General features: G+C 42.0%; 1 protein-coding gene across 3 annotated transcripts; it reads right to left on the reverse strand.

Moving 5' to 3' along the window:
• Positions 1–2,069: 2,069 nt before the first annotated feature.
• On the reverse strand, positions 2,070–5,930 carry LOC100056698 (serum amyloid A protein-like). 3 transcript variants are annotated; one of them, XM_001504956.7, is made up of 4 exons: positions 5,877–5,930; positions 5,189–5,283; positions 2,770–2,908; positions 2,070–2,369 (listed from the first exon to the last, which is right to left on the reverse strand). In XM_001504956.7, the coding sequence occupies exons 2-4, from the start codon at positions 5,277–5,279 to the stop codon at positions 2,207–2,209; spliced, it is 393 nt and encodes a 130-aa protein (XP_001505006.1). In that variant the 5' UTR covers positions 5,280–5,283; positions 5,877–5,930; the 3' UTR covers positions 2,070–2,206. The 3 variants fall into 3 exon arrangements, with proteins under 3 accessions (XP_001505006.1, XP_070129524.1, XP_070129525.1); XM_070273423.1 differs by having other exon boundaries at positions 5,189–5,360; positions 5,877–5,896; XM_070273424.1 differs by lacking the exons at positions 5,189–5,283; positions 5,877–5,930 and adding an exon at positions 2,984–3,004.
• Between the last annotated feature and the right edge of the window lie 17,949 nt (positions 5,931–23,879).

Consider the following 23,879-nt stretch of genomic DNA (forward strand, 5'->3'; position numbering starts at 1 on the left):
GCTCTTTTTCTTCTTTCACAAGGAGATAATAATATTCTTTAGAAAATTCCCTATGCACGAGATAAACAGCAGGGTCTTTAGTTGTCTCAACGAGATAACAGTAAACAGAACTTCTAAACACTCTCCTATATAACATGGATATTGTCTTAGGTGACTGCATAGTACTCTATTTTAAGGCTGTGGCAAACATTATTTTTATTTTTTTCTTTATAGATAAGTTTTTTATTATATATTGGGTTTTGTTCCAGTGGGCCACAACTATTGCAACCCATGTCCATACATTACTTAAAGTTTCCATAGCTCAGTGCTATTACTTTTTTTCATTTTTTAATTTTTATTGAGGTTATGATAGTTTAGAAAATTGTGACATTTCAGTTGTACGTGATTATTTGTCAGTCACCGTATAGGTGCGCCCCTTAACCCTTTGTGCCCACCTCCCAACTCCCTTCTCCTGGTAACAACTAAATTGTTCTCTTTGTCCACGTGGCACGCATTTTTAATGAACGTCCTCTCCTTTTTTCCCCAGGACCATAGTCTATTATTTACAAAATTTTTCTCATACAGTTTTTAAACTGAGATATAATTTACTCTTATGTTTTTTTAAGGAAGATCAACCCTGAGCTAACATCTGCTGCCAACCCTCCTCTTTTTGCTGAGGAAGATTGGCCCTGAGCTAACATCTGTGCCCATCTTCCTCTACTTTATATGTGGGACGCCTGCCACAGCATGGCTTGATGAGCGGTGCGTAGGTCCACACCTGGGATCTGAACTGGCAAACTCAGGGCTGCCAAAGTGGAGTACGTAAACTTAACCACTATGCCACCAGGCCAGCCCCAAATTCACCTTTTTAAAGTGTACAATTCAGTAGTGTCTTGGTATATTCACAAGGTTGTGCACTCTTCAGCTCTATGTAATTCCAGAACATTTTCATCATCCCAAAAAGAAACCTCACACCCTTTAGCAGTCTCTCCAATTCCCCCTGCCCCAGCCCCTGACAACCACGAATCTTCTTTCTGTCTCTTTGGATTTGCCAATTGTGGACATTTCATATAAATAAAACGTACAATATGTGGGCTTTTGTGTCTGGATTCTTTTATTTAGCATAATGTTATCAAGTTTATGCTGTAGCACGTATCAGTACGTCATTCCTTTTATGACTGAATAATAGTCTCTTGTATGAATTTACCACACTTCATTTAAATACCCATTAAGTGACAAATATTTTAGTTGCTTCCACTTTTTGGCTATTTTGAATAATCCTCCTGTGAACATTGCTGTACAAATTTCTGAAGATTCTTGGTTGCTGTAGGAGTCCATGATTTAGAGAGTCTCCTGTAATTCCTGTGCTCTCACAGACCCCATCCCCTTTTGTTACCGACCCTGGTTTCCCCACTGGAAATAACACGCCGCTGGCTCCCCTCTGTTGGGAAGGGCTCGGGGGGGCAATTAAGTTCCTCTCGGGACGCAAAACATATCTGAACAAGACAAGGTCTCCTGACACGCAGTCTTGATGTTGTCTCTAGGCCTCTGCTTCTTAACATGTTTTGTTCCTGGGAACTTCTGTGTAAGGAATGAAAAAAAGGTGGAGGGAAACTTCTCTGAGGCTTTTCTTGGATGGGATGGGCAGAAATTGGTTAATAATTGGATTTATAACTGTTGCTGAGAAATGCACAGAAGACCAAGGTGGCAGTTCCTGGAGCAGGATTCCATGGTCCACTCCTCCCGTAGCTGGGTCCCCTGTCCCCAGGGACAGAGGCCACCAAGGAACAAAACTAAGGGGACTAGACCCTGGGGGCAGGGAAGTGACAGGACACAACTGAGAGGGAGTGAGGAGGCCTGGAGACAGGAGGACCAGGAAATAGCACCAATGTAACCAGAGGGGCCTGCAGAGGGGAGCAGGGCTGATGGGGGGAAGGTCGTGCATGGTGTCTGTCCTGTGTGTCGCAGAGACTGTCTCCCCTGCACCCACACACACAGGCACAGGGTCAGCCTTCACCTCAGTGTCCACCCATCGCCCCCTGGGAAACAGGCAGTCCTTAGACCAAAGAATAGCACGCGCTTTCAACAAATTCAATCTCTTAAGCATTTATTAGACACTAATTCTGTGACCCCCACTGGCTTCTGTGGCCATAGACCTCAATAACTGGGTGTCCCTGCCCTCAGCGGGCTCACAGCCCGTCTCCTGAGAGCAGAGTGAAGAGGAAGCTCAGTACTTGTCAGGCAGGCCACGAGGTCTGAAGTGATTGGGGTCTTTGCCACTCCGGCCCCATTCATTGGCAGCCTGGTCGGCCCTCGAGTCTGCTGCTCCCTGGCCGCTGTCTCCAAACTTGAAACGGTCTGTGAATCTCTGAGCATTCTCTCTGGCATCGCTGATGGAGGAGGGCAGGCAGGAGATTAATCCGGGGCTGATGAGCAACATCCCCACCCTCCCTGTGTCTCCTCTTTCCCAGGGATGGCTCTGAGAGGAGCCAAGGAGAGAGGGGCCCATACACTCAGCCTGCCCCGGCACAGCCCACCCAGCCTCACTGATGCCCTGATGCTGGGTGAACAGCACCCAGAGGGGAGGGTTGGGAGTCGCCCATTCCCACAGCCCTGCTCTGGCTCCATCACCACTCAGACCCCACACTGGGAACAGAGCGGTACGGTGGGCCTGAGGAGGAGGAGGGGCCACGGTCCCTACAGGTCACTTCTCCGGGGCCTACCCCTCCTCATTCCCAAAGGCAGCCCAGCTCTGAGCACCCACCCCTGCACCCCCAGGTCCCGAGTCACCTGATGACTTTAGCAGCCCAGGCGCCCCCAGGGCCCCTCTGTGCAGCGTCATAGTTCCCGCGGGCGTGGAAGTATTTGTCTGCGCCTATGTAATTGGCTTCTCTCATGTCAGAGTAGGCTCTCCACATGTCCTTAGCCCCTGGAAGGAAAAAAAATGATGAGATGAAGGTGATCACATCTTGGCAAAATAGAGTAATAAGAAATTTCCTCCCACTGATTTCAAGATTTCATCCTTTGAAAGAGTCCTTGGAGATGGTGTTGGCTTGAGATGAATATTCCTTCCTGGTTAATGTGATGAGAATCACACCAGGTGCAAATTTTATTCTGCCTGATTGCATTCCCAGCTCTATTGCTGCATTGTGTTCGGCCGTGTGTGATGCGTGTGATGACAAGGTGGGATGGTCCCTGAGGGAGGTTTGGTTGTACAATGAGCCTCTACCTGGAAAGATGCAGGGGACCCTCTGACCTGAGAGTGAGGACAAAGGCGACTCTGAGGGAGGCTGTGCACCCACGGTGCTCCTAACCCAGTCATGGGAGAAACTCGTTCCCATGGGCAGCGTGAGGACAGCTCGGTCCTGAGTACGTCTGAGTGTCCGTGCACATCTGCGCCTGGATGGGGGTCAGAATCCAATGGGCAGGTGATAAAGGTGAGTCCCTAAGAGAGCTGTGAAGAACCTGGGTGATCACGTGCAACACAGGGCAACGACCCACCAGCTCTAAGGGACAGCGTCGTCCCCAGTAAAGTGGAGGAGTGTTGCCTCCCTCAGAGTGTTTATGCAGAGAGACTGAGGAGATACAGGTATGACTTCTAGAACACTGAAGTGGTCAATGTACCATCATCTGTCTGGTCCTTGGGAACAGTGGGACAAAAAAGTCAAGAGGCTCACCTAAGGTGAAGATCAGGAAGTCATGGACGGAAGGAATCTGATCATGCAGGAATAAAATGGCAACCTTTTAAAACTTAGCTGATTAAGAAAAAGAGAAAAATCTAACGTAGAGTTGTGATCTCAGTTTATGAGATATCTCCCTGAGATATCTTACTTTCATTTGATGTCTTTATTGTTTCTGGTGCTCAGATGATAGTTGTGTTGAGAGCTATGACTTTCTTACTATACTTATACCCTCTGAGTTACTAATTTAAATAGATCCTAGGAGTTCAGACTTGCACAATAAGTACTTCTAAAATGCCTGACACATTTTGTCACTTGAGGGGTCAAACTGGAGGGAGAGGTTCTCAGCCTTTAGTGTACAAATGTCACCCGGGGGGCTTAGTAAGGGCCAGATTCCAACTCGGCCCCAGAGACTGAGATTCAGGGAGAGGAGTGTGTGGACCCAGGCGTCTGCATTTCACAAGCACCCAGACCCCAGGGGATTTCATGCAAGTGGTCCTAGGACAGCCCTTGAGAAACAGTGGCCTAAGAGATGAAATGAGATTTTCAGCTGGGTCTGCAAGAATTTAGATGGGATTAACAGCAGACTCTTAAAGCAATTATTCAGAGAGTATCACAGAAAAAACTCACAAATTGATCTTGTGAAATAAAGAAGTTTTTGCTACTTTCCTATGGCTAGTGAGGTAAATATCTCTTGCTCCCGGTTTCCTGGTCATTCTCAGCCCCACTGGAACCGTCGTCAGGAATTCATTGTGCCTTTTGCTGGGGGGAGAGGAGCTCTACAGAGTTGCTTCCAAAGGCTCCACGTCCCGCTGTTGCCCATTTGCTCAGAAGAGAACAGGGTGTGAGTTCACAGCTCCCTCCCTCTCCCAGGTGCACTCTGGTCTGCGAGGCCGTGTGGTGCCTGGTTAATAGCCAGGTCTGAGGAGCTCCACGACCTGGGCTAACCCCCGCTCTGCTTTGGGATTTAATCTGTTAAGTATTTAATCAGTTTGTGCCTCAGTTTCCCTGTTAAGGGATAATGGTACCTACATTGCAGGATGAAAGGATTAAAAGCTGAGGATGAAAATGAGTTCATTCGTCCATGTAAAGCTCTTAGAACAGTGCCTAGGACATATCAAAAGCTCACTTACTCTGGTTGTAATTACTAAGTGGATGGGGGTGCCAACACACCCCACGCACTGATGCACCCACTTCATGGCTCCTGAGACACAGACATGAGCTGTCCCTGACTCCCCACTAGGCGGCAGTAGGGCCCCACTCGTATTTAGGGGACATGCTCCCTGAACTCTACGTCTCCTCCTCACTCCTGCTGAAAGTTGGGGCCCAAACCTTATGACCTCCGTCCTAGGGATCCCCGCCAAAGAGTGCAAAGCTGCCCACAAACGCCCTGAGGAACTGCGATCATGAAAACCGTGCTCCTTGTCTGCCCACCTGTGGCCTTTGTCCTCTGGGGATGTGGCCTCTGCTCAACGAATCCTGGGGGCAGCCGGTTGCAGCCTCCCCACCACCCATCCCTTGGTCCTTACCTTGACCAGCTTCCTTGAGGAATGTGAACCATTCCCGGCTGCTGACGCCCAGGACCAGGGAACAAAAAATGATGCCGATGGAAAGCTTCATTTTGCTGTAGAGAGTCAAGCAGATGCAACAAAAGTGGACAGGCTTTTTCTTTTTTTGGTAAAATTGATCCACCTTTGTGTTCTAAAAATAAATCTCACTCAATTTTATGCACGCATATGTATATGTATATGTATATCTATCTATACGGATAGACAGATAGATTGTATTTCAGAGGGTCCAGTGCTCCATTTCCATTTGTCTCATTGGAACCCCAGCGATATACTGGATGAGAGATTGCAATGAGTTCTAAGAATAAACCACTGTCCATTTCAATCATCCCCTATCATCTCTGAAGCCCACTGTACAGAAACTTCCCAGAGAGGCACGTGGGGATTTTGTGTCCACACACCTCTCTGTAATATGAGATGAGTTAAACCATCCACAACTATCTGTAGCAGCCTGTTCTACCCATCACTGACTTCACACAGAAGAAGCTTACAACAAAATCCCTACCCCAAAAGTATTCACATTGCTGAATTCTAATTGTCAGAATAGGAGACTCAGGAAGGAGGCAGAGAGCTGGGATGCAGCACAAGGAAGCTGGTGGCAAAGAGAATCTCCAAAGGGGAAAGCTGTAGGAAAGTTCTAGCCCCTCACCTGTGGCTGTCCCTTTCTGCCGGACTCCTGATGAGCTGGGCTGCCTGTGCTGCCTGCCCGGGTCATGTGGCTGGTGCTATATATACTGACACTTCGCTAGGGGAATGAATGGGAACACAGGTGTGAAGCAAAAAGAAGAAATTTGGGAAATTCCTCTTGGGCACAACACAGCAGCCAGAACATCAGGGTTATTCTTCACGCACATCTAATTTCCCAGATTGTGCAATCTGGCAGCTTTCAGGAGCATAACAAGTTGTATTTTGTGTCCATTTCCAGTCTCACTCCTGGTGGGGAAAGTTTTTATTCCCTCCCCAGAACAATGTGCTGACATTTGCTGTGAAGGGAAACCAATATTAGAAAAAGAGATTTGATTAGAAAATATACCAAAACAGGTCAAATGGACCAGCAGAACTGGCTCCATTGAAGGGACAGCTCAGGATGAAACTGGACCCCGGGGCACAGGAGTAGGAAAGGAGAGAGAGAGACCAGCCAGGGAAACAAAATTCAGAGCACCCACATGAGGTGGTCTCAACTGGAAAAGAGAGTCCTCCAGACTCAGGTGTATTCAGGATCAGTCGCTGTTGAAGGTCATAATGACAAGTTGTATTTGGAGGATGCTGTAACCCAGAAACATTGAACTGCAGTGTAGACATTTGCTACAATGTTGTGTAGAAATGACACACTATTAAAACGAGCAGGAAATGGCCCAATGGCTGCCAAATTATCAGAATAGAAGATTCAGGAAGGATGCAGAGAAAGCTGGGAGGCTGCACAAGAATGCTGGCAGGATGTGATGATAGAGAACAGCTGTCTCAACCAGAAAAGCAGGACTGGGCTTTATTATTTGAGTTTAGTAAGATAATCTTGGGAAGAAATTGCATGCAGGTGCTATCAGGCAGATGGCGTCCATGGTCCACCGCCTGCCCCGTTCCTGCCTCTTCATCCAAAAGGGAAATCTTAAAAGTGGCTGGATTTCCCTAGAGAAGAAAGATGACGTGTGTGTAATGTGGCAGAGATGATGGAGGATCCAAGGAACAGATCTGGTCCTTCTCACAGTGGGACCCTGGCTGAAGCCTAAGGACAGTGTTGGGCAAGTAAGGCCCAGCCCAGGGAGCACCAGCTCAGGATTTGTGCCTGGAGTGTTTCCAGGAGACGAGGAACATGAGCAGTGCATTGGAGATACTAGGGAGGGAATCTCCAAGACTGAGGCAGGCACATCATGGAGACTTGCAACCGAGATGCTGGAAGATGGAAACAATGGCCGAGAAGGAGGGGAGATTGGTGCCTCATGAGAGAATGGTGAGGATGAAGGGTTCATAATTTGTTACAAGACTAGAGGAACTACGAGTAGGACCTTAGAAAGAGGAGCGATGACCTGGGGTGAAGCAAGTCAAGCAAGGACTTCACTGGTGTTTGGGACTCATTGTCTTAGATTAGAGCCTGCCAAAATTAGGAGTGATGGCTCTTTCTGGGTCTGGGTCATATTTTCACTCTTGTAGATATAATGAGATGATGAAAGTTGTAGGGCAGATAACTGTCAAGGATTTCCCTGTGCCTTTTGTTCTTATCCAAGACAATGCTAAGCAACATCAGATATTCCACAGACAACTTCCTTCCTCGGGAAAGGCGGATTCCCTGTGATCCGGGGAGTCCAGGTCCCTGAGCTGCCTTGGCTCACTTAGTCCTAGATGTAGGCTTGATGGGGAAGGGGGACTTGTTAACCCTCATAGCCACTGGTCCCAGGCATGCCAGGGGGCTACTCCATTGAGGAGGGCATGTGATTGTCCAGATCCCCTTTTTCCTACCTTCCTCGGGACAGAAGTCGTGGGCCAGTCATCACATCCGTTTACACTTCTTTTACTCGCTTTGGAGCCATTCAGTGCTGGAAATCAATGCCCCACTTTCTCACGTCATTCAGATTGTTCTCTTCTTTGATAGAATCATTGGAGAGAAATCAAGTACAGTTTCTAGTTGCCAAGAGGAACTCCTCGCAGGGACTCTGGCCAGCATTGCAAGTTCTCTTCCTTTCTTCCTCAATGTCTTCTGTCTTCTGGGAAGGGACACCCAGTTCCTTGCAGGGCCATGCTTGGAGCAGTATACCATAGTGGCCATCTGCATTTTTCACTTGCTTCTCCTGCCAAAGGAAGCTACCCTGTCATGGGGAGATCAGGATCTCCAGGCCTTAAAGAGATTTCCCAACAGTCTCCCATGAGTCACTGTGTCCTGGGTTAGGGAGACAGTCTCTGTTATCAACTATTGTCCCGTCTTAATTGTTAATAGTGACGCCCCCTTGCACTCTGGAAAGTGACCTAGTTTTCGTGATAAATCTGATGGGCCCCTGCTCTACTAGCTGTGTGTGAGCAGGCTGTTGAGAGGTCTGAGACACCTCCGTCTCTTCTGTTACGACTGATGCCAGTGTAAGAGAAGAGCACCAAGGCCCTTAGGGTCAGAAACCAAAGTGAAAGAAAAGCCCCACACTATAGCCTTTCCAAGGATGGCATCTTAGACTAAGTCCTAGATCCAGAGGGACAGCAGGAAGAAGGATGTGCAGGCCCGCGGAGATAAAATGAGGAAATAAGGACACGGGCCTCACAGGGTTGTCTCAGGATGACGTGATTGACGCTGAGAGGGCCTTGGATCAGTTCTGGGCGTGCGTAAAGCACCTCACACGTTTTAGCGCTTCTGGCTCAACCATGAAAATTCATCATAATTTATACTTTGCTGAAGACAAAAAGATTAATTACTGTTTTATTACCAAGGCCGCACATTATTAACACATTATTAACTAAGATTATCAATCACAATACAGTTTTAAAGATCTAGGTTTCATCATACAGGACGTAGCAACATTCTCTGAAGTCTAGGTGTCTTTTGAGTTCCCTTTCTGAGAAATACCTGTTGCCAGGACAGCGTTTTGATGGGGGAACCATCTGCATCTCGCGCAGCTGCAGGAGAAGAGGGAACGTTCTCTCCTCGCCTCGGCAGGACTTCTGTCTCCAGCAGTCAGGAGCTCCTGCCGGGGCCTAAGGCTAAGCCTGGAACCCACTAGACAGCCCTGAGAGAGAGAGAGAGATGGGCCTGAGACGCTCAGAACTTACCCCGAGGAAAGAAAGGGCCAGAGGAGGATCGTGGACAGACGGAATGTTGGGTGCATAATCTTTTGTATCTAAAGTCTCCCATCTTGTTAAACAACACTGTTTCTCTTCAGATTTCATTTTCTAATATGAACCTCCGGTTTAGTGTCCAGGTGAGAACATTTGCGGGCATCCTTTAAGACTACAATTTATGTGCTATTTAAAGCATTACTGATTTTAAACAATTATTATATCCAATATCATTAAAATAACTTTAGAAAATTTCAATGCTCATGTATGGGAAGAATTAATATTGTTAAAATGTGCATACTACTGAAAGCAATCTATAGATTCAATGCAATCCCTATCAAAATTCCAAGGCATTTTTTAAGTTAATTTTTATTGAGTTTATGATAGGTTACAATCTTGTGAAATTTCAGTTGTACATTATTGTTTGTCAGTCGTGTTGTAGGTGCACACCTTCGCCCTTTGTGCCCACCCCCGAACCCCCCTTTCCCCTGGTAGCCACTAATCTGTTCTCTTTGTCTAATGTTTAAATTCCTCATATGAGTGGAGTCATACAGAGATTGTCCTTCTCTATCTGGCTTATTTCACTTAACATAATTCTCTCAAGGTCCATCCGTGTTGTTGTGAATGGGACTATTTTATTCTTTTTTATGGCTGAGTAGTATTCCATTGTACATACATACCACATCTTCTTTACCCAAGTTGATGGGCACTTAGGTTGCTTCCATGTCTTGGCTATTGTAAATGATGCTGCAATGAACATAGGGGTGCATGGGACTTTGGGAATTGCTGACTTCAAGCTCTTTAGATAGATACCCAGTAGTGGGATGGCTGGGTCATATGGTATTTCTATTTTTAATTTTTTTTTTTTTAGATTTTTTTTAAAATTTTTTCCTTTTTCTCCCCAAAGCCCCTCTGGTACATAGTTGTATATTCTTTGTTGTGGGTCCTTCTAGTTGTGGTATGTGGGATGCTGCCTCAGCGTGGTTTGATGAGCAGTGCCATGTCCGCGCCCAGGATTCGAACCAACAAAACACTGGGCCACCTGCAGCGGAGCACGCAAACTTAACCACTTGGCCACAGGGCCAGCCTCTCTATTTTTAATTTTTGAGAAATATCCATACTGTTTTCCACAGTGGCTGCACCAGTTTGCATTCCCACCAGCAGTGTATATGAGGGATCTTTTTTCTCCACAACCTCTCCAACATTTGTTACTTTTTGTTTTGGTTATTTTTGCCATTCCAACAGGTGTAAGGTGATATCTTAGTGTAGTTTTGATTTGCATTTCCCTGATGATCAGCAATGATGAGCATCTTTTCATGTGCCTATTGGCCATCCATATATCTTCTTTGGAGAAATGTCTGTTCATGTCACCTTTGATCAGGTTGTTTGATTTTTTGTTGTTGAGTTGTATGAGTTCTTTATATATTATGGATATTAAGCCTTTGTTGGATGTATGCCTTGCAAATATTTTTTCCAATTGGTGGGTTGTTTTTCAATCCTGTTTTCCCTTGCCTTGAAGAAGCTCTTTAGTCTGATGAAGTCCCATTTGTTTAGTCTTTCTATTGTTTCCCTTGTCTGAGAAGACATGGTGTCCAAAAAGATCCTTTTAATACTAATGTCAAAGAGCATACTGCCTATATTTTCTCCTAGAAGCCTTATGGTTTCAGGTCTTACCTTTAGGTCTTTGATCCATTTTGAGTTTATTTTTGTGAATGGTGAAAAAGAATGGTCAATTTTCATTCTTTTACATGTGGCTTTTCAGTTTTCCCAGCACCATTTGTTGACAAGACTTTCTTTCCTCCATTGGAGGCCCTCAGCTCCTTTGTCAAAGATTGGCTGTCCACAGATGAGTGGTTTTATTTCTGGGCTTTCAATTCTGTTCCATTGATCTGTGCACCTGTTTTTGTACCAGTACCATGCCGTTTTGATTACTGTAGCTTTGTAGTACATTTCGAGGTCAGGGATTATGATGCCTCCAGCTTTGTTCTTTTTTTTTCAGAATTGCTTTAGCAATTGTGGGTCTTTTGTTGCCCCATATGAATTGTAGGATTCTTTGTTCTATTTCTGTAAAGAATATCATTGGGATTTTGATTGGGATTGCATTGAATCTGTAGATTGCTTTAGGTAGTATGGACATTTTAACTATGTTTATTCTTCCAATCCATGTACATGAAATGTCTTTCCATCTCTTTATGCCATCATCCATTTCTTTCAGGAAAGCCTTGTAGTTTTCGTTGTATAGGTCTTTCACTTCCTTAGTTAAATTCACCCCGAGGTATTTTATTCTTTTTGTTGTGATTGTGTTCTTGAGTTCTTTTTCTGTTAGTTCATTATTAGAGCATAGAAATGCTACTGATTTATGTAAGTTGATTTTATACCCTGCAACTTTGCTGTAGTTGTTGATTATTTCTAAAAGTTTTCCAATGGATTCTTTGGGGCTTTCTATATACAAGATCATGTTGTCTGTAAACAGCGAGAGTTTCACTTCTTCCCTCCCTGTTTGGATTCCTTTTATTCATTTCTCTTGCCTAATTGCTCTGGCCAAAACCTCCGGTAGTATGTTGAATAAGAGTGGTGATAGTGGGCATCCTTGTCTTGTTCCTGTTTTCAGGGGGATGTTGCTCAGTTTTTGCCCATTGATGATGATGTTGGCTGTGGGTCTGTCATACGTGGCCTTTATTATGTTGAGGTAATTTCCTTCTATCCCCATTTTGTTCAGAGTTTTTATCATAAATGGCTGTTGGATCTTGTCAAATGCTTTCTCTGCATCTATTGAGATGATCATGTGGTTTTTATTCCTCAATTTGTTGATGTGGTGTATCACGTTGATTGACGTACAGATGTTGAACCATCCCTGTGTCCCTGGTATGAATCCCACTTGATTGTGATGCATGATCCTTTTGATGTATTGCTCAATTCGAGTTGCCAAAATTTTGTTGAGAACTTTTGCGTCTATGTTCATCAGTGATATTGGCCTGTAGTTCTCCTTTTTCGTGCTGTCCTTGTCAGGCTTTGGTATCAGTGTGATGCTGGCCTCGTAGAATGTGTTAGAAAGTGTTCCATACTCCCTCATTTTTTGGAATAGCTTAAAAAGTATAGGTATTAAATCCTCTTTGAAAGTTTGGTAGAATTCCCCAGGAAAGCCTTCTGGTCCTGGGGTTTTATACTTTGGGATGTTTGTGATTGCTGTTTCAATCCTCTTCCTTGTGATTGGTCTGTTCAGATTGTCTGCTTCTTCTTGACTTAGCTTTGGGAGATTGTAAGAGTCGAAGCATTCATCCATTTCCTCTAGGTTATCCATTTTGTTGGCATATAGTTTTTCATAGTATTCTCTTATAGTCCGTTGTATGTCTGCAGAGTCTGTTGTTATTTCTCCTCTTTCATTTCTGATTTTGTTTCTTTGAGGTTTTTCTCTTTTTCTTTGGAGTCTGGCTAAGGTTTTGTCAATTTTATTTATCTTCTCAAAGAACCAGCTCTTTGTTTCATTGATCCTGTCTACTGACTTTTTTGTTTCAATAGCATTTATTTCTGCTCTGATTTTTATTATTTCTCTCCTGCTGACTTTGGGCTTTGTTCTTCTCGTAATTGAATTTGTAATTCACTTAGGTGTAGTTTAAGATTGCTTATTTGGAATTTTTCTTGTTTGTTAAGGTGTGCCTGTATTGTGACGGATTTCCCTCTTAATACAGCTTTTGCTGTATCCCATATGAGTTGGTATGGTATGTTATCATTTTCATTCATCTCGAGATATTTTTTGATTTCTCCTTTAATTTCTTCAATGATCCACCTCTTGTTCAATAGCATATTGTTTAGTCTCCCCATCTTTGTCCCTTTCTCAGCTTTTTTCTTGTAATTCATTTCTAGCTTTATAGTATTATGATTGGAGAAGATGCTTGTTGTTATTTCAATTTTTTAAAATTTATAGAGGCTTACCTTGTTTCGCAACATATGGTCTATCTTTGAGAATGTTCTGTGCACACCTGAGAAGAATGTGTATTCTGCTGTTTTTGGATGGAGTCTTCTGTATACGTCTAAAGTCCAACTGTTTTAGCTTTTCGTTTAATTCCACTGCTTCCTTGTTGATTTTCTGTCTGGATGATCTGTCCATTGATGTGAGTGGGGTGTTGAGGTCCCCTACTATTATTGTGTTATTTTTAATATCTTCTTTTAGGTTTGTTATTAGTCGCTTTATGAACTTTGGTGCTCCTGTGTTGGGTACATAGATTTTTATAAGCATTATTTCTTCTTGATGTAGTGTCCCTTTGATCATTATATACTAAGCATCTATGTCTCTCTTTACCTGCCTTATCTTGAAATCTACTTTGTCTGATGTAAGTAATGTGACACCTGCTTTCTTTTGTTTGCCATTAGCTTGGAGTATCATCTTCCACCCCTTCACTCTGAGCCTGTGTTTGTCATTGGAGCTGAGATGTGTTTCCTGGAGGCAACAGATTGTTGGATCTTGTTGTTTAATCCATCTTGCCACTCTGTGTCTTTTTATTGGAGAGTTCAATCTGTTTACGTTGAGGGTGATTATTGATGCATGAGGGCTTAATGCTGTCATTCTGTCACTCGTTTTCTGGTTTTCCTGCATTTCTACCTACCCATTGACTACTGCAGTTTCTTATGCTGGGTTTCTTAGCTTTTTCCTAATTTATTTTTTGTGTCTCTGTTCTGTTTTTTAGTTTAGTGGCTACCCTGAAGTTTGTATTCAGAATCTCGTGCATAGCATAGTCCATTTTCTGGTGGCCTCTTATTTCCTTAGTCTAAACTGATTCAGTCCCTTTCCTCCTCCCCTCGTAAGTTATTATTGTCATCTCTTATTCCAACTTGTGTTGTGAGTTTGTGGTTAAAGTGACAAGATTGTCTTTGTGTTTTCTTTCCCTTTATCCTAATGCTATAATTGAATATTTGCTATCCTATTCTGGTTCTATCTATTTGTCTCCTTACTCTGTGTTTTGTGACCCCTTTCTCCCTTATTTTTTTTTTTCCTCAGGTATGAGGGCCTTCTTGAGGATTTCTTGTAGGGGGTGTCTCATGGCTATGTAGTCCCTTAGCTTTTGTTTGTCTGGGAAAGATTTAATTTCTCCCTCATATCTGAAGGATATTTTTGCTGGATAGAGTATTCTTGGCTGAAGATTTTTATCTTTTAAAGTTTTGAGTATGTCATTCCAATATCTCCTAGCTTGTAAGGTTTCTGCAGAGAAATCCACTGAAAGTCTGATAGAGGTTCCTTTGTAGGTTGTTTTCTTCTGCCTTGCTGTCCTGAGTATTCTTTCTTTGTCATTCATTTTTGCCAGTTTTACTACTATATGCCTTGCAGTAGGTCTTTTTACATTGACAAATCTAGGAGATCTGAAAGCTTCCTCCACACACATTTCTCTTTCATTCCCTGGGTTTGGGAAGTTCTCTGCTATTATTTCTTTGAGCACACTTTCTGCTCCATTCTCCTTTTCTTTGCCCTCGGGGATACCTACAATTCTTATATTGCATTTCCTCATTGAGTTGGCTATTTCTTGGAGATTTTCTTCATTTCTTTTTAGTCTTAGTTCTCTCTCTTCCTCTGGCTGGAGCCATTCAACATGTCTATCTTCGATTATGCTGATTTGCTCCTCTATGGCATCAACACGGGCATTCAAGGAATCTGTATTATGTCTTATTTCTTCCATCGTATTTTTCATCTCTAGTATTTCTGATTGATTCTTCTTTATAGTTTCAATCTCTTTTGTGAAGTTACTCCAGAACTCATTGACTTGTTTCTCTATGTTTTAGTTTACCTCATTGGGTTTTTTGATGATAGCTATTCCGAATTCATTGTCGTTTAGTTTACTTATTTCTGAGTCCTCAGGACATAATTCTGGGTGCTTGTTTTCCCTCTGGTCTGGAGCTTTTATGAATTGTTTGATGCTAGAACGATTTTTTCACATAGTGATATTATTTGGTTGCAGTTACAGCCTGTCGCCACTAGATGGGGCTTGAGAGGCGCATATTCTGAGCCTTCACCTTCAGCCAAGATGACGTGGCACAGGGCAGGTTGGGGGGCAGAGGGGCACTTTCTGTTGCATGCAGACTGGGTTTTCCTGACCAGCTCCTGGTCTCCTGGGGTATTGGCTTGATGAGGTCACCCCACATGAAAGCTTTCACCCCATTAGAGGGCTTCCGTCTGGCCTGCAAGGGCGCTAGGGAGTCCTGGGTGATCCTGCTGATGCACAGCCCCTGCCCCACTCCTTCCCTCATGCAGCCTCCCACAGCAGCGATCCCAATCTTTAGAGGAGGGAGGGAAGTTCTCTCTTACCTGTTCCAGCTCCTCCGAGGGGTCTCCAGCCTCTCCGCCCTCTGTCGTTTGCCTGCTGTGGGTCTCTGAGGATTCCTGTGCTATTAGGATATTTTTTGTGGGAATATTGTTGCTCCTTTTTTTGTACGTTGGAAGGGAGAGAGTCCCAGGCAAGCTCACTCCACCGTGACACTGATGTCACTTCTCCCAAGGCATTTTTCATGGAAATAGAACAAACAATCCTAAAATTTGTATGGAACTTAATTTTGTATGGAATCCTAAAATTTGAATGGAACAAAAGACCCTAAATAGCTGAAGCAATATTGAGAAAGAAGAACAAATTTGGAGACATCACATTGACTCATTTCAAACTATATGACAAAGGTATAGTAACCAAAACAGTGTGGTATTGGCATAAAAACAGACACATAGATCAACAGAGCAGAATAGAGAGCCCATAAATAAACTCACACATATATGGTCAATTAATTTACAATAAAGGAGCCAAGAATATACAACGGGGAAAGGATAGTTTCTTCAATAAACGGTGCTGGAAAGCTGGACAGATACTTGCAAAAGAATGAAACTAGACCCTTATCTTACACCACACACAAAAATTAATTCAAAATGGATTAAAGACTTGAATGTAAGACCTGAAACCATAAAACTCCTAGAAGAAAACAAAGGCAGTAAGCTCCTTGACATTGGTCATGGCAAATGTCTTTTGGCTTTAATACCAGAAGCAAAAATAAACAAGTGGGACTACATCAAACTAAAAAGCTTCGGCACAGTAAAGGAAACCATCAACAAGCGAAAAGGTAACCTACCAAATGGGAGAAAATATTTGCAAATCATGAATCTGATAAGGGCTTAATATCCAAAATATATAAAGACCTCATACAATTCAATAGCTGAAAATGAAACAAATCTGATTTATAAATGGTCAGAGGATGTGAATAGACGTTTTTCCAAAGAAGACATACACATAGCCAACAAAGATATGAAAAGGTGCTAAACATCACTAATTATCAGGGAAATGCAACTCAAAACCACAATGGGATAGCACCCTACACCTGTTAGAATGGCTATTATCAAAAAGACAAGAAATAAAAAGTGTTGATGAGGACAGGGACATAAAAGGACCCTTGTGTAATGGTGGTGGGAATGTAAATTGGTGCAGTCAGTAATGAAAACAGTATGGAGGTTCCTCAAAAAATTAAAAATAGACCTACCAAAAAAAATGGTTTTAAAAATAGAACTAGGGGCTGGCCTGGTGGTATAGTGGTTAAGTTAGCACACTCTGCTTCAACAACCTAGTGTCTGTGTGTTCAGATCCCAGGCTCAGACCTACACTCCACTCATCAAGCCACTCTGTGGCACTGTCCAACATACAAAATAGAGGATGATTGGCTCAGGTGTTAGCTCAGTGACAATCTCCCTCCAGCAAAAAGAAGAGGATTGGCAACAGGTGTTAGCTCAGGGTGATACTTCCTCATCAGGAAAAAAAAAAAGAACTAAATGATCTAGCCATTGCACTTCTAAGTATTTATCTGAAGGAAATGAAAACACTAACTTGAAAAGATATGTACACCCTCATGTTCATTGCAGCATTATTTATAATAGTCAATATTTGGAAGCAACATAACTGTTCATCAATGGATGAATGGATAAAGAAAATGTGATATATATATATGTATGTATCTATGTATATATTCTCTCCTTACCTTGACAAGTATACCTATGCACACACACACACTGGAATATTATTCAGCCATAAAAAAGATGGAAATCTTGCCATTTACAACAACATAGATGGAATGTGAAGGCATTTTGCTAAGTGAAATAAGGCAAATAGAAATACTGTATTGTCACTTACGTGTGGAATCTAAAAAAAACAAAAGCCAAATTCATAATACAGAGAACAGATTGGTGGTTGCCAGAGGTGGAGGTGGAGGAGCAAAATGAGTGCAGGGGATCAAAAGCTACAAATTTCCACTTATAAAATAATTAAGTCCTGTCAATGTAATGCACAGCATGGTGACTATAGCTGATAACACTTTATTGCATATTTTAAAGTAGCTAAGAGAGTAGCTCAAAAGTTCTTGTCACAAGAAAAAACATTGTAACTAAATGTTGTGATGGATGTTAACTAGACTTATTGTGGTGATCATTTCACAATATACACAAGTATCAAATCATCATGCTGAACACACAAAACTAATATAATGTTGTATGTCAATTATAGCTGAATAAAAATAAATAAGGAAAAAATTTTAAGTCAAGAAAACCTTAGCTGAAAGAGTTCATTAGTATAGTAGTGAAAACAACACATCCCACTACCTCCCCCCACCCCAATACCCAGAAAGTTGTTCTCATCCTAGTCCTTGGAACCTGTGAATGTGTTGCCTCACAGGGCAGGAGAATTCAGCACCATGGACCATTTCTTCATGCACCTGTTGAGACCTCACGTCATCTAATGACTATCAGCTTGATGGGGAGTAGTTGAAGAGCGCACATGCTCCTCCATGTCAGTCAAGGCACAGAAAGGCATCGCTTCACTAGTGACAGCTGAGTGAGAGAACACGTGCACCAACCAAAACCTCAACCAATCATTTGGAGACTATTAGAGTGATCAGAGGATCAATTTGTGCTACAACCATATCATTTGGTGGGAAGTTTTAGAATTCATATGGAGAAGCAGGGTCAGAATTTTAAATTTCAATACATTAACATTTCCTATGTTAATTTATATTATTTTACAAGATAGAATATTTGGACTATGATCCCTGTAAGCCCCCAAGCAACCCAGTAACAGGCTGTTACTCCCACCGCAGAAGCCCTCTCTCTGGCTGCAGGCTCCTCCCTGCCCTTTCTCCAAAGGGAACCCCTCCTAAACTTTGTGCTTATCATCCCCCTGCTTTTCTAAAATTGTTTTTATCATGTGTGTGTGCTCATAAACATTTTACTATTTAGGCTTTCCTTGTTCTTGAACTTTCTGTAAAGAGAATTATATTGAATGGATTCACCGGTCACCCGCTTATTTTGGTCAATGATACCTTTCTATACATGGGCATGTCAATGTCTGTTGTAGTCCTTTCGTTTTCAATGCTGAATAATATTCCACAGTATGAATATCCTACAGCTTATTTTGACATTTGAGTTGTTTTTTTTTTTTGCTATTACAAACAGTGTTGCGTCTAATGATCTTGTGCACATGTCCTGGTGAAAGAGTTTCTGTGGGCACAGACCCAAGAGTGGAATAGAATATGTTTATTTTGAACTTGAGTTGATAATGCCAAATTGTTTTCCAAAGTGGTTGCACTAGTTTATGTTCCCACAAGTCATGGGTGAGTGGCCCTGTTCCACGTTCTAGGATAGACTTGTTTTTAATGTCAAAGTGGTGAGCGATAAATAGTGTCACGTATTAGTTTAAATTTGCATTTCCCTGATTATCAATGAGATTCAGCGTTTCTATACATTGACGAGCCACCTGTGCTGCCTCTTCTGTGAAATGTCTGTTCATTTCCTTTTCCTTTTTATTGATTGGCAGGAGTTCTTTACATACTTTATACAAAGACTTTTTGATCATGCGTGTTGGAAACATAGCCTTCCAGTTTGAGGTTTTTACTTCCACTCTATTTTCAGTCACTTTTTATAGAAATGAACGGATCTGGTTTTATATTTAACAAACTCGTAATTCAACAAAATTACAATGTGCAGCCATACACTAATTCTTTTTAACTGTGTTGTTCTTTCCCTTTATTTATCAAATTTTAGAATAATGAGTTGTAATTCTAGCATCTGTAAAGCTGTCTAATGAATTTTGCCCTTATTTTTGGTTTCTTTATGATCTTTTGATGAACACTAATGCTTACCTTTGTGGTAGATTTTTTTTTTCAATTTGGAACCATCTTTTAAAGTGGAACATTATCTTATTCAATCCTCTGACAACCAAGCTCTATAACCTCTTACTGTATTGCTCAAGGTACAGAATATATAACTTATCCCTTAGCTACCTCTGCAAACCTTATGGGAGCTATAATTTCATTTTTCTCTCAAGTTGGAGAGTTTCTTAAGAAGCTAGCACTTTCTAAAGGGTTGGTTTTGTTTGGCTTCCTTTTTTACCCCTGAGAAACCTTTGAAATTCTCGACTTCAATTCAAATGTAGAGCTGATAGCCTCTACCCTTTGGAAGTGGACACCCAGTGGTGTATTGGAATCGGCTCATACCAGCTTTGGAGAGTTGATTGCTAAATTTTCAGGATTTTGTGAGTGAATTGTGAAGTCATTGGGCATTTGAAATTACCCTTGTGAGACTACGTATACCTTTGAAACTGACAAACACTGTAAGTCAGGACTTTATTTTTCTCTTCCAGAGAGCCAGCTCTTAGGCAATTTCCAGCACACGCCTGGGTCTATTCCTTCCAATTCCAAGTTCCACAGAGCCTTTCCTTTGTCCTTCTAGGCGCAGACAAACCAATCTTGGAGGAATGGGCAGCTGCTGCGAATACATAGCTTCGGCACCAAAAAGGCTGGGTTCCCCAGTCCCCACTCTTCAACTCACTCAGGGAGATTAAAAGAGAACATTACATTCAAGCAACTGAAGAAATTATTAAATTCTTGCACACACTGTTGATTATATGGCTGCATTTTCTCTCCAAGAAAAAAAAAAACATTGCTCTGAAGGGAATGCATACATCAGAAAGAAAAACATGTTCATGCAGCTGCTCTGACCTTCCTGAGACCAGACCCTTCGCCTCTACATTTATCTGGTAGAGGGCGGCACCTCCCCAACTCTGAGGCAAAGCAAACTGCCAATGGGTAGCTCCTTTGCTGGGTGGCTCCTCGCTCTGCCCAGGTCAGGAGTGTGGGAAAACGCTCTCCATTGGACCACAAGCGTCATAAGGAAAGATGAGCGACTTTCCTAGAGTCACAAGTCTAACCGAACTATCAAACTTAGAAACAAGCATTTAAGACAACAAGTCTACAATAGTTCTTTTCTGAGCCAACTGCTGATGGCTCACATGTAGGAATATGCCTGCATTCCCTGGGTGTGCACACAGTGACTTCTGGCGGAGCCATAAGACAGCAGTCAACAACAGCAATAACTACGACACAACACAACACAAAACCCCCATAATTAGTCTACCTTCCAATGACTATAGCATTTCTCAGCATAAAGCTCTTTAGCAGCATTATTCCGAGCTGGTTAGAACCAGTTCTCGGAGGCAGACAGACTCCCCATATAGAAGCAAATAAGATTAATCTGAGTTCTCCTTTCCTCGTTCACATTTAGGCTTAGTGCGGAGTCACTGTTCTCAGATCTCAATTTAGTTAACTCACAGTGACGTGTCATTTGTTAGTTTAGATTAAATAACACCCTCGAAGGTATTTGAGTCAGTAAGACACCTTTTTGATGCAAGAGACTTAGACAGCTTTAGGAAGCCAAATAAGAATTAGACAATTGAAGTGGTTGAAAGATCTCCTCCTCTGTTTTCCCGGCTGAGGCCAGATGGTTTTTCAGGAGACTTTGCTGAAATCTCAGGGCACGGTTAACTCTGTGTTACACAAGTTGTTGTAAAAAACATATAAAAAATGACATTTTAAAGAAACTAGAATAATCTTGATTCCAAAACAAGAGATGGACAAGACAAAAGAAGAAAACAGTACTCCCGTTTCACTTACAAAGGCACCACAATTCAAAATACAGCGCAGCGTTACCTGACCAAATGTGTGTGTTAAAACCACCCCATGATCGAAAAAATATTTGCAAGTCATATATGTGACAAAGGCTTAATATCCTTAATATATAAAGAACTCTCGCAACTCAATCACAAAACATCAAACAACCCAATCAAAAAATGGGCTGGAGACATGAACAGACATTTCTCCAAAGAAGATATACTGATGGCCAATAGGCACATGAAAGGTGCTCATCATCGCTGATCATCAGGGAAATGCAAACCAAAACTACACTAAGATATCGCCTTACACCCGTTAGAATGACAAAAATATCTAAAACTAATAGCAACAAATGTTGGAGAGGTTGCGGAGAAAAAGGAACCCTCATACACTGCTGGTGGGAATGCAAACTGGTGCAGCCACTATGGAAAACAGTATGCAGATTCCTCAAAAAACTAAAAATAGAACTACCATACGATCCAGCCATCCCACTACTGGGTGTTTATCCAAAGAGCCTAAAGTCAGCAATCCCAAAAGTCCTGTGCACCCCAATGTTTATTGCAGCACTGTTTACAATAGCCAAGACGTGGAAGCAACCTAAGTGCCCATCAACAGACGAATGGATAAAGAAGATGTGGTACATATATACAATGGAATACTACTCAGCTGCAAAACAGAACAAAATCATTCCATTTGCAATAACATGGATGGACCTTGAGAGAATTATGTTAAGTGAAATAAGCCAGCGAGAGAAAGATAATCTGTGTATGACTCCACTCATATGAGGAATTTAAAACTATGGACCAAGAACAGTTTAGTGGATACCAGGGGAAAGGTGGGGTGGGGGGTGGGCACAAAGGGTGAAGTGGTGCACCTACGACATGACTGACAAACATTAATGTACAATTGAAATTTCACAAGATTGTAACCTATCAATAACTCAATTGAAAAAAAACTGAAAAAAAAAAAAAACCCACCCCATGATCGAGCGTGGTTCGTTCTTGGACTGCAAAAGTAGGTCAAAATTACTAAATCAATGTAATTCACCACATTAATAGCCTAATGGAGGTAAATACTATCATCTCAATTGATCCAAGAAGGAACATTTGACAAAGCTGAAGACATATTTAGAGTTTCTTAAAAAACTCCTCTGGAAAACTGCGCATCAAAGGGAATTCGCTTAACTTAATAAGGTTAATGCCAAAGAGTGCACACATTTCATCTCATGGAAAGCTTTTATCTCGTTGCCTTTGAGGATCGGGAACAATAAAGGGAGTGTCACTATCAGCAGTGTTGTCTAACACTGTTCTGGAATCCCTGGACAACGCCTTGGAAAATAAAAAAGAAATAAGACATATGAAGATTGGAAAGGCAGAGATAAAACTGTCATCACTGGGGCCAAACCCCTGGCCAGTGGTCAAGTTCGAGTGCTCTGCTTTGGCGGCCCGGGGTTCACTGGTTCAGATCCTGGACACAGACCTACGCACCACTCATCATGCCGTGCTGTGACAGCATCCCACATAGAAGAACTAGAATGACCTGCAACTAGGCTATACAACTATGTACTGGGGCTTTGAGGAGAAAAAAATAGAGGAAGATTGGCAACAGATGTTAGCTCAGGGCCGATCTTCCTCACCAAAATGCAAAACAAAACAAAAGAAAAAAAACTGTCATCATTTGCAGATAGTATGATCATCAACTCCAAAAAAACACAATAAACAAACTATTAGTAATATAAGGGAATTTAATAAGGTTTCCCGATGCTTGATACAAGAACCAAAAGCATTTCTCCATACTGGAAATAACCAAATAGAAAATATAATAAAAAATAATAAACCATTCTTAGCAATAACATAAGTATAAAATATTTTGGTATTAATTTAACCAAGAATGCACACCACCACAATGGAGAAGATTTCAAACCTCTAATAAATACCTTAAAATATGATTTGACCAAATGGAGAGAAGTTCCAGGCTCTTTAATGGGAGAACTTAATATTGTAAATGTGTCAGTTCTCCTCCAAATTAATCCACAAATTTAATGCAATCTTAATTAAAATTTCGGTGAATTTTTGAGGAACTGAAGAAATTTACTCTAAAATTCATATTGAGAAATAAGGTCCATGCATATAAAAATCAATCTTAAAAAAGAAGAGTACTAAGAGGCACTTGCCTTACCAAGCATTCAGACACGCAGCAAACACGGTAATAAAAACAGCGGTGGTGGCTAACAAAAGACACATTGACCTGTGGGAGACAAGAGAGTGCAGAGCGAGGGCCACACGTATAGGACACTAATATATGATCAAGGAGACATGACAAATCATGGGGAAAGGATGGGATATTTTGTAGAAAGTTTGAGAAAGAACTGGTCACTATACAGGGAAAAATAAACCAGATCCTTACCTAACGCATATATAAATGTCCGCTCTAGAAGTCTTAAATACCTAAATGGGAAAGGAAAACTATAAAGTTAATGGAAAAGAATATGCTTGTGATCTAGAGATGGGGAAGAAATTCTTAAACAAAACTTCAAAAGCAAAAAATATAAGGCAGAAACTGGTGAATTTCATTATTTCAAAATTAAGTGTTTTTTTCAGATACAGAATGGGAAAAGACAGTGTCTAAAATCTGGCCAGGGATTAATATCTCAAATACTAGGAACTTCTATGAGTCAATAAGGAGAAGACAGCAAGCCAGTAGAAAAATGGGAGAAGAATGCGAAAAAAATAGTTTATAGACAACATGAATAAGTAATAAGCTAGAAGAGATGCACAATTTATTAGCAATCAAAAAAGTGCAAATAAGGGGCCAGCCCAGTGGCGCAGAGGTTAAGTTCACACGTTCTGCTTCTCGCCGGCCCGGGGTTCGCCGGTTCAGCTCCCGGGTGCAGACATGGCACCGCTTGGCAAGCCATGCTGTAGTAGGCATCCCACATATACAG

Source organism: Equus caballus, chromosome 7 (genome assembly GCF_041296265.1).
Source record: "Equus caballus isolate H_3958 breed thoroughbred chromosome 7, TB-T2T, whole genome shotgun sequence".
NCBI classification, from domain to species: domain Eukaryota; kingdom Metazoa; phylum Chordata; class Mammalia; order Perissodactyla; family Equidae; genus Equus; species Equus caballus.